Source organism: Coregonus lavaretus, assembly GCF_964263955.1.
Source record: "Coregonus lavaretus genome assembly, chromosome: 26".
NCBI classification, from domain to species: Eukaryota; Metazoa; Chordata; class Actinopteri; order Salmoniformes; family Salmonidae; genus Coregonus; species Coregonus lavaretus.
In genome coordinates this window covers 3,501,459-3,511,174 of record NC_140013.1, presented here as the reverse complement: position 1 = coordinate 3,511,174, position 9,716 = coordinate 3,501,459, and the positions used below count along the sequence as shown (strand labels likewise).

At 44.3% G+C, this 9,716-nt stretch overlaps 1 protein-coding gene across 1 annotated transcript; it reads right to left on the bottom strand.

Annotated features, from left to right (window-relative positions):
* Positions 1 to 2,527: 2,527 nt before the first annotated feature.
* Positions 2,528 to 8,264, bottom strand: LOC311101477 (endothelin-converting enzyme 2-like; the record flags this gene model as incomplete). Its single annotated transcript, XM_084142632.1, has 9 exons — positions 2,528 to 3,116; positions 3,533 to 3,628; positions 4,012 to 4,198; positions 4,359 to 4,430; positions 4,518 to 4,628; positions 4,948 to 5,051; positions 5,232 to 5,309; positions 5,571 to 5,663; positions 8,058 to 8,264. 9 exons carry the CDS (start codon positions 8,262 to 8,264, stop codon positions 2,940 to 2,942), a joined length of 1,125 nt encoding a protein of 374 aa, XP_083998758.1. The 3' UTR covers positions 2,528 to 2,939.
* Positions 8,265 to 9,716: the final 1,452 nt, after the last annotated feature.

The following is a 9,716-nucleotide window of genomic DNA, read 5'->3' as shown; positions in this document are numbered from 1 at the left end:
TTTCTTCAAACCAAGCTGCTTACCTATTGCAGATTCAGTCTTCCCAGCCTGGTGCAGGTCTACAATTTTGTTTCTGGTGTCCTTTGACAGCTCTTTGGTCTTGGCCATAGTGGAGTTTGGAGTGTGACTGTTTGAGGTTGTGGACAGGTGTCTTTTATACTGATAACAAGTTCAAACAGGTGCCATTAATACAGGTAACGAGTGGAGGACAGAGGAGCCTCTTAAAGAAGAAGTTACAGGTCTGTGAGAGACAGAAATCTTGCTTGTTTGTAGGTGACCAAATACTTATTTTCCACCATGATTTGCAAATAAATTCATTAAAAATCCTACAATGTGATTTTCTGGATTTTCTTTTCTCAATTTGTCTGTCATAGTTGACGTGTACCTATGATGAAAATTACAGGCCTCTCTCATCTTTTTAAGTGGGAGAACTTGCACAATTGGTGGCTGACTAAATACTTTTTTTCCCCACTGTATGTATATTCATATATTATTATTTCCAATTGTACGTTTTAATTTATTTTAGTTTTGTATGTATGCTGCTTTTGTTGTTGAAACACCACCTTCCCCTTAACAAGTTTAGGGGATAAAAGGGTGCATCTGTTCAATTTGTAATTTGTATTTCTTTATATGTCCAATAAAACAATATATTTAAAAAAGGAATGAAAAGGACTAAGTATGTAAAACAGCTTTCTCTTCACCAGGCTTTAATATCCTTTTAACACTTCTGAGCTGAGTGGAACCAAGCTGCACCAATCACGTATCAATCCTAGTTGCTGCAACAGTGCTGGAAAGGACAATACAGTTCAGATTGGCAAATAGCGTGAAAAGTTATATTTGATATTTGATTTCACAAAATGTACAAGAATGACCGTTATAATGAACTGGAAGGATGCATCATAGCGTCCTTTATTGTTGTGAAATTGAATGGGCAGATTTCTCTGAAACTCTCTCTTACTAGGGCAGTTCACCTAACAGGAGGGCTTCTGATTGCAGCCAATATCAACTGTCTGCAATTGCTTCACCTCATTGTCTTACATTAGATAACACAACTCCATCTGCATTGAAGGACTAGTGTTGCGTTGTAGCGTCTTGTAGTGAAACAACCTTGCAAAGTGCTGACAGGAGCAACTAGAGATAAAACAGTAACATAGCTTGATTAAACAAGAGTCCAACAGTAACCTGATTAACAAAGGTATCCTGTACCCACCCTGACTCACGAACAGACAGTCTGAAGCACTTTGGAGTGGAGGATGTACAAACAATTAGTTATTCCTTTAACATATCCATTCATTTCAAATGAGTGTTTTTTTGGAATGTGAGGTGAAATCACTGCAGCTGACTTGACATTGTTGATAGTTCAACGTAAGTGGGGATGAAGTATCAAAGCAATCTGCACACATATGCACACGTGCACACCCATGCACGGATGCACACACACATACAAGCTCACGCACCCACACAACCACGTGCATACACACACACGCACAAACTGTCCTTTCGCAATGAAGCTGACAGCTTAAACATAGTAAACATCAAAGAAGCTTTGAAGGCTGTTCATACACACACACTGAACTTCACTCCCTTAGCGTACAGAAAAACAAAGAATCAACTGGACACTAGGAACTAAACTTTAAAAAATATATTTGGCAAAAAGCAGTTTTAAAAATGAGAATCTCATTTCAACTTTGTCAACTTCAAGAATATGCCAATAACAACAACAGCAGCAACAACAACTAAAACACACAGGTAAGCAAGTGGTGAGTGTCCCTACAACAGGTGTCACAGCCAGTCCAGCACTGTCTGTAGTTCTCAGAGGGACCTTTGCCCATCTAGTGGTTGGATGCTCTAGGGTGATGTTTCCCCTAAGTACAGATCTACGATCAGCTTTCCCTCCCTCAATCCTAACCTTAACCATTAGTGGGGAAACTGAACCAAGATCAGCGTCTAGGGGCAACGTCACCCTACTCCTGGTTGGATCAACATTGTTAAGTGGCTTTCCTATGTATTCAAACTGCTCGCCACCGATCTTTAAGAAATGGGATAGCTATAAGTGATATGGTGGCAATGCCTATCAGTAGGCTTCAATATTGCTTTCACCTGTCCAGTGATTTTGTATAAATGAGCAGTAGAACAAATGACACCCTATACAAATGACACCCCATAGGGCACTACTATTTACCAGAGCCACATAGTACTATGTGTATACTATATCGGGAATGCAGACCAGAAGCAGTGGTGCTCCCTTGTGGATGCCTTATGTGCCTCAAGGCAAGTAAGTAATATAGGGATGACATTTGAGATGAAGCCATATACAATGTTCAATCACAGTGAAGTTTCTGCACTTCCTGCGAGGTCACAGAGGCAGATGAACCCATCCTGTGATGTCACAGCCAAGTTTCTGCACTTCCTGCGAGGTCACAAAGGCAGCTGAACCCATCCTGTGATGTCACAGTGCCTTTAGTGAGAGCCCTAAGTCAATAGAGGGCTCCGGTTTAAATTGTAAACAGGACACCCAGCGAGGACAGTGACAACACAGAAGCATAGAGAAAGGGGAGGGGATAGACAGCCCCTAGTGGCTCCTCCTCCCCGGCCCCCTACCAAGTCCAGCAAACAATAAATAAAACGTGCCTTTGTGCCCCACCAGTTAGTGGGGTGGGGGGGTGTGACTGGGGCGTGGAGACAGAGGAAAAATACCATAACACTGGAATTACGCAGACATCAGCAGATGACAACATTTCTCTCCACGCACCTCCCTCTCGCTCACCTGGAGTCTGTCCTGCTCTACCAACAAACCACTAGTGATCCAGCATCATGTACATAAAAAATAAAAGAACAAATAAAAAAGGTCAGATGATTAGTTAGAGGTTCTCTTCATCCTCCTCTTGGTTCCCCATGCAGCTTCCACAGACAGCACCCCCCACTGGTTCTCCCAGGCCCTACCACACCACGCAGCGGTGACCCGAGTTCATAGGGGAGCCAGTGGGGCACTGGAAGTGCTCAGCAAAGTCTGGCGAGTTGGAGAGGGTGCCGATGACGCGGTATTTTGGGGGGCTGTGGGGGTCCGTCATGAGTCCTTCGTGGGCGCTCTCCGGGGTTCGCACGGAACACCACACCTGAGAGAAGAAGAAAGGGTCCCTCAATAAGTAAAACAGGAAGTAGCTAGATTATTCTCCTATCCGTCTTCCCAACTGTTGCATATTATACTCACTCTGTTTCCAAAATTGTGTTTTATTCGTTTGTACTTTATTTGTTTGTTAGTCCACTTCTCCTCTCCAACAGTAGTTGTAATATTCCACTCTTAATATCACCCCCAAATGCATGTGAATTCACTCTCATTTCACTCCCTTATAGCATGAAGTAGGGCCAGGAGTTCATCCTGAGAGCATGACCTGACAAGGAAAAACTCTGGCCACTAGTTTTATAGCTTATGACATGGTCAGGCAAACCCTGAGCCCTAATCATGAGTATTTGATACATGAACTATATTAGGATGTGTGTAAATAATCTTGTTGACACTCCCATCACCCACCTGGGCAAATCCCACAAAGAATAATTGGTAATTGGTCAGGTTGACTGCTGGCAGCCTCTTCTCCACACCGTTCTCCTGCACCCATGCCTGGTACGCCTGAACACAACAGAAAAACCCATTACTATAGAAACATTAACCGCCCCTCTGCTGGCCCTGAGGTGAAGTATAGTTAGAGTATAGTATAATAAGAGTCATGCTGCCCTGGATCCCACCACTGCCACCATGGGAAGTAACACTACAATAACTGTAGTAAAAACATCATAGTAACATTTTACATAGTAGTAACTATGTAATTGCTTTATAATTACATAGCAATGGATTTGGCAGTAATGGGGTTGAGCAATAACCGCTCAACCCCATTACTGTTACAAAATAACTTAACTTTACTACAGCTAATAATTACTACAGTGATTACTAAGTTACTGCACAGACAGTATGTGAGCAACTAAATGTGTTATCAAGTAGGGAGATACACTCACCTTATAGGCTGCCTTTAGGCCTCCGTTGTCAGCAATGTTCTCTCCCAGCGTCTGCTTGCCATTTATATGCTCCCCATTGATGGTAAACCCGTTGTACTGCTCCACCATGCATTCCGTGTGGTTCTTAAATGCTTCCACAGAGGGATTTTGCCACCATGGCCGAAGGTTCCCGTCTTTGTCGTATTCCCTGCCTGATTAAGGAAAAATCATCTTAAAATACATAAACTATCTTTACAAGCATGCACACCTAGTAATCATGTCTGTGCATGCATGCCGGTATGTGTTTGTCAGTGGGTGTTTGTGAGGATGCATCCATGAGTTCTGTGGAATCTGTTAAATGCGGACACCAACCCTGGTCATCAAAGGCATGAGTGAGCTCGTGTCCCATCACCACTCCGATATTCCCGAAGTTCAGTGCTCTGCAGAGAATTTTCATGGGGTCAGAAAAGCAAGCAAGCACACACACACACACACATGCACACACACACACACACACACTCATTCACTTGGGGTGATCCTGTGCATAAAAGGGTGCCTGAAGGATTCCAGCTGGGAAGACAATGCCATTCTTGGTGGGCATGTAGTAGGCGTTGACTGTGGGAGGGGTCATACTCCATCTAGAAGGAAGGTGGCAGAGACGTGTGTAAAAAAGCAAACCTGTGAAAGCTGGTGAAAGTAGGACGGCTAATTGTCATTTCTGGAATGGGATGAATGGAATGGTATGTGTTTGATACCGTTCCATTCATTCCGTTCAAGCCAATACAATGAGCCCGTCCTCCGTGACACCAGACACCACTGGAGCAAACAGCATCTCAATTAATGTAGTGTTTGACCAGAGTCCAATTTTTGCACTTTATAAGGAATAGAGTGCAATTTCCGATCGAATGACGATGGTGATGTTGATAGTGATGATGAGTGTAGCTGATGAAGACTCACTGGTCCCTGTTGGGCGGTTTGCGGAGCTGATCGGCCATCACCCTGGCAGAGAAGTTGTAGAAGTTGAGTGCGTTCTGGAAGAAGTTGTCTTCCGAGACGTCATACTGTGGAGAGAGAGAGAGAGAGAGACAGACAGGCAGACAGGGGCAATATAGAAATACTCACTGATCAGAAACATCAAAAAGTGTCCTTGTCATTTCACCTTCAACTTCTTTGAAGAAATCACAGGGGTCAATGTATGGGGTTCAATCATGACACAACTCAACAAAAAGGCACTAACTCACCCCGTCATAAACATCATCCAGTTCTTTGGGGTCCAGGATGAAGTCAGGGAATCCAATCATGTCATAGATGGCGTCCGCCTGAAGACCAAGGGAGCAAAAGGGATAAGAGAGGTCAAAATGGAGGAAGGGGACAAGAAACTTCCCGGTTCCATTATTTGGAGGTCTGGACAAAGAGGGCCATCTCAATCTATTCCAATGACTGTATTGTAACCTGTAAACCCACATCACTCCCTCCCTGTCCTCTCTCTCTTACACACACACACACACACACACACACACACACACACACACACACACACACACACACACACACACACACACTATCCAGTAGGTGACGACCTTGGCTGCCTGACGCTTTTGTTTGTCCATCCACTTGAGGTGATCAAGAGTATCTTTGAAGGCAGTACGGATCTCATTGATCATACCCTCTGCCTGATAGTGGGTGAGAGACAGACATTAAATGTAACATGGAAGAAAGAGGGAAAGATGTAGATCCTTCTTTTACAATTACACTCAGATATGGACTAAATACCTGAGGCAATCTGAACCGGCTCATCTCTCACGAATTATGATAATAACCAAGAATGCTTGCAGGTTGGGTTGTTTCCAATGCGCCTTGATAGCGCCCATACCCCTAAAGCAGTGAGTGTCGTCTGGGGAGTCGTTCCCAGTGGGAATCTGAACGTTTTCGGAACCAGGGCGTGGCAGTTAGCCGCTTTTGAAATGTTGTTGAACATTTCCAAACTGATTGCAGATTTTTCGGACCAGGTTGCCAGTATTTCATCCTCAACCATTGTGCCGTTTAGGCACACGCCGCCTATCAGTGGAGGGTGGTATGTATCGGCTGGTGATTCACCCAAGCTACATAGGAAAACCTCATGTTCGGTTAGTTTCCGAGTTTAACTAGTCACCCTGTCATCTGCCACAATTTGCAAACTCATTACCAAGTTCACTGGGGGTATGTCAGTTGATGACGCCGAACCGTCGTCGTCGCATAACGTATTGCATGTAGCCTTCGATGAAGGCGGTGGTGTCATCAGAGTTATTGCGATTTGTGACCAGATTTGGTTGGATTTCCAATCCATCAGTGGTACCAAACGGTCTATTAAATCCATCCCAATCAGCATCTGCTCGGTGTCAATGCTAGTCACGTACACAGAGTGGACAAGTGACATGCTTTCAAAGTTCAGTTTTAGTAGGATACGCTTGATAAGAGGCGAGGTAGCCTGAGTGAAACCTCAAAGTTTAGTGTCGCATTGTTCTGTTTTTAACCAACGTTTCGCTGGGTCCACTACCCTTTTGAGTTCATCCAGCAAAGTCTGAGATATGAGGGAAATAGTCAAACCCGAATCTATCAGTGCATCACAGGTCAAACAGCCCTCTAAGACTTTGAGGTATGGCCTGTTCGAGTCGGTTTTTCTTGTCATATCGCCAACAAAGTGGAGTGGGTTGGCAGAACGGAGTGGTGAGTTATCTGGGTCGATTTTTAAGACAGATTGCTGTACTTCGTGACCCAGTGGGTCCTCTATCGGAATGGGAGAGGAATCAGCTGTTGCAATGATGCTTACCTTGTGCGTCGCAACATCTATATCATGGTCTCTAGACAAAGCCCATGGGCTTGTGTCTAGATTGAGCGGGAACTGGACTGGGATTTGAGTGAGGGCGGGGTTAAGGTGAACGTTTCCAACCTGGCAAATGGTGTTAATTTCGGGGAACCATTCTCCGGTAATTTCATGCCTAGTCATGGTGACTTATCTTTTCCCTCTTTCTCACATGTTTTCTCTTATCAGAGCTTCTAGAGAGCTTTGGGTTACGTTTTGTTCATCATTGAACCCTTTGTTACTCTTGTTAAACTTGTTACCCTTGTTCCCTGACCATTTGTGAGGGTTCGATGCAGGAACGCAGTGGCCAGAGCGACCTCTGCGGGGCCTGTTTGGTTGGGGACGTTCTTTGTAGCTATCGTTACTGCGGTGGTCATCGTGTGGTATGTACGTGGTAGCCGCCCACATGGTGCATCATCTTTTTTCTGCTCCTGTCCCTGATGTCGCACCCTCCAACTGGAGTGATTGCACCCCCCCAATCTTGAAAACCGAGGTGTCCGGGCTCTTAGCCCGGCCCGCTTTGGATGCATCAAAAGCTGTGCTCGCAAGCTCTCGGAGTGCCGAGACTGGCAAACCAATGTGGGCAGTAGGGCCCAAGTAGTTAATGAAGTTGGGATACATGTTTGACATAAACATTTGTTTGAATGGTAATAGCTCTTCCATTCCTATTTCAGTGAGCATGCCAAAGTAATCTGAACGAAGCCTATGATAGTAGGCTTGTGGGTGTTCATTCCGAGCTTGTTTGACAGTGTTAGCCAGCGAGCTGTCGTGTTTGCGAGTCGCAGAACCACTGAATTCTATTTTCAAAGCTGTGGCAAGTTTAGCGTAGTCGTTTTGCACGTGTTGCTGTTGTAGACGGATGAACCTTGTCACGTGTCTGTTGGACGTTCACTTCAACAGGTAAAGCCTGTCAGTATTCATAGCATTTGGGTAGCCATCCAAGGCGTCCTCTATTTCTGCTAAGAACGTCTGTGTCGTTTAGCTTACCTGGAATGGGGTCAAAGATGCGGAAGATTTTGACAATTTTGTCAAGGTGTTCCGCGATAAGTGCACGGGGAACGTCTGCTTCCTCCTGTGGGGAATGTTTGACCGAAGGGCCAAGAGGAAAAGCCAAATTGAAATTTTGTTGGCGAAGAGGCGCCATGTTACTCTGGGCCGAACGACCAAGATGAAAAGACTGAGGGACCCCTAAGAGAGGTGAAGTCTGAAACCTCCTGTCGTCTACACTCCTTCGTTCCCCAGGCTCCGGTTGCGAGCTTGGTTGCTCGGTTGGGTAGTCACGCGGTAGCGCGTGGCTGTTCTGGAGTTCCTCCAGATGGTACCTAAGGGTGGTGTTCTGCTGCATCGCAGAGTCCACTTGGGAGCTGAGGGTATTTATTTCAGATGCGTGAGTGTTGCAGTTGTTCCGTTCGGCCTCATACTTATCTGTCATGGTTTGCAGGGAGAGGTCTCGAGTGCGGAGCGAGAGATTCAGTGATGAGATGTCCTCCGCTTGCTTAGAGGTCAAGTTTTCCAACTTCCTCACCTGGGTTCTCTCATCGTTCATTCAGTCAGCGACTTCAATGAGTTCCGCTGTTTTGTCATCCAACTTGGTCAAGGTGTTCATTAATTGATCGTCTTTGGTCTGCAGCTTTTGGAATAGAACATTATTGCTTTGAGTGGTGTCATTTAAAACTGCTTGCAGGGCGTCAAGTTGGTCGCCCTTGTTTTTAGCTAGCTCGTCAGATTCATATAGTTTTGCGTAGACTTCATCGTATTTACTGTTGGCTAAATCGAGTTGTTCGTGTAGAAAACGGATTTGTTCGAGAGTTTGTGCTCGTTCTTCATCAAAAGTGTTTGCCAGATCTTTTAATTGATCCGTTCTCAAATGCAGCTCCTCAGCTAGCAGCATCTTGTCATTGTCAGCTTTTGTCATTAGCATCCTGGTTCTCTCCACCTGTCCCTTCATCTAAATAGTTTCTTGCTCGTGCTTCTGCTGAGCACAGCGGTATTGGACCAATGCCCATCTCTGCTGTTGGGCATAGTTCAGGGCTAAACTGTAGAGAACCTTTACAAGACCTGTTTAAACTTATGTAAAATGTTTGGTTTTGAGTCATTGGAAGCTGCAAAAACGATTTGATTCGGTTTACAGACGTCAATGAATCATCAATACTGGATCAGTAATGTTGGAGTTGGCTTTTAACAAACTTGCAAAATACATTTTAATTGATTAATCAATGTTATTGATTAATCATACCTGTATAGGCTATCTGGGAATTAAACTTTAATTAACCTGATAGCGTTGTTGTATCTAGGTTAATATGGAAAAGTTTAAATTGTCTCCTTTGTTGAACCAGATCAATCTGGATCTTATCCAAATGATCAGCCTGAAAAGGTATGTTCAGCAATTTAACTTATTAAATTGAATGAGACAATGATATCCAATCATTTGAGATTTGCTGGATATCCTAAGTGTAACCAGTAGTTCAAATGTGAGTATACATTCACCACCGGGGAACTTTTTCCTAAGGGCTGGAACCACATGGGATTCCCGTGAAGGTGGGACTTCTGTCAATACTGGACCAGTACTGTTGGAGTTGGCCCAATGAGCTTTGCAAAAGCAACTTTAATGGATTAATCAATGATAATGATCAATCCTACCTGTATAGGCTATCTGGGAATTAAACTTTAATCAACCTGAAAAGCATTGCTGTGATTAGGGCAGAAGGAGAGGAAAAACAAAAACACATACAGGATACATGTATCTGTAGCACTCCCACCCATAAAAGAGCAAACCAACAATGGTTTGTGACTCAAGTACTATCACAACACAAAACGAATTCAATGAGCAAAGGCATCCTCACGGGATAGAAAATAAATCCTATATCTCTAAACATGAGACAAA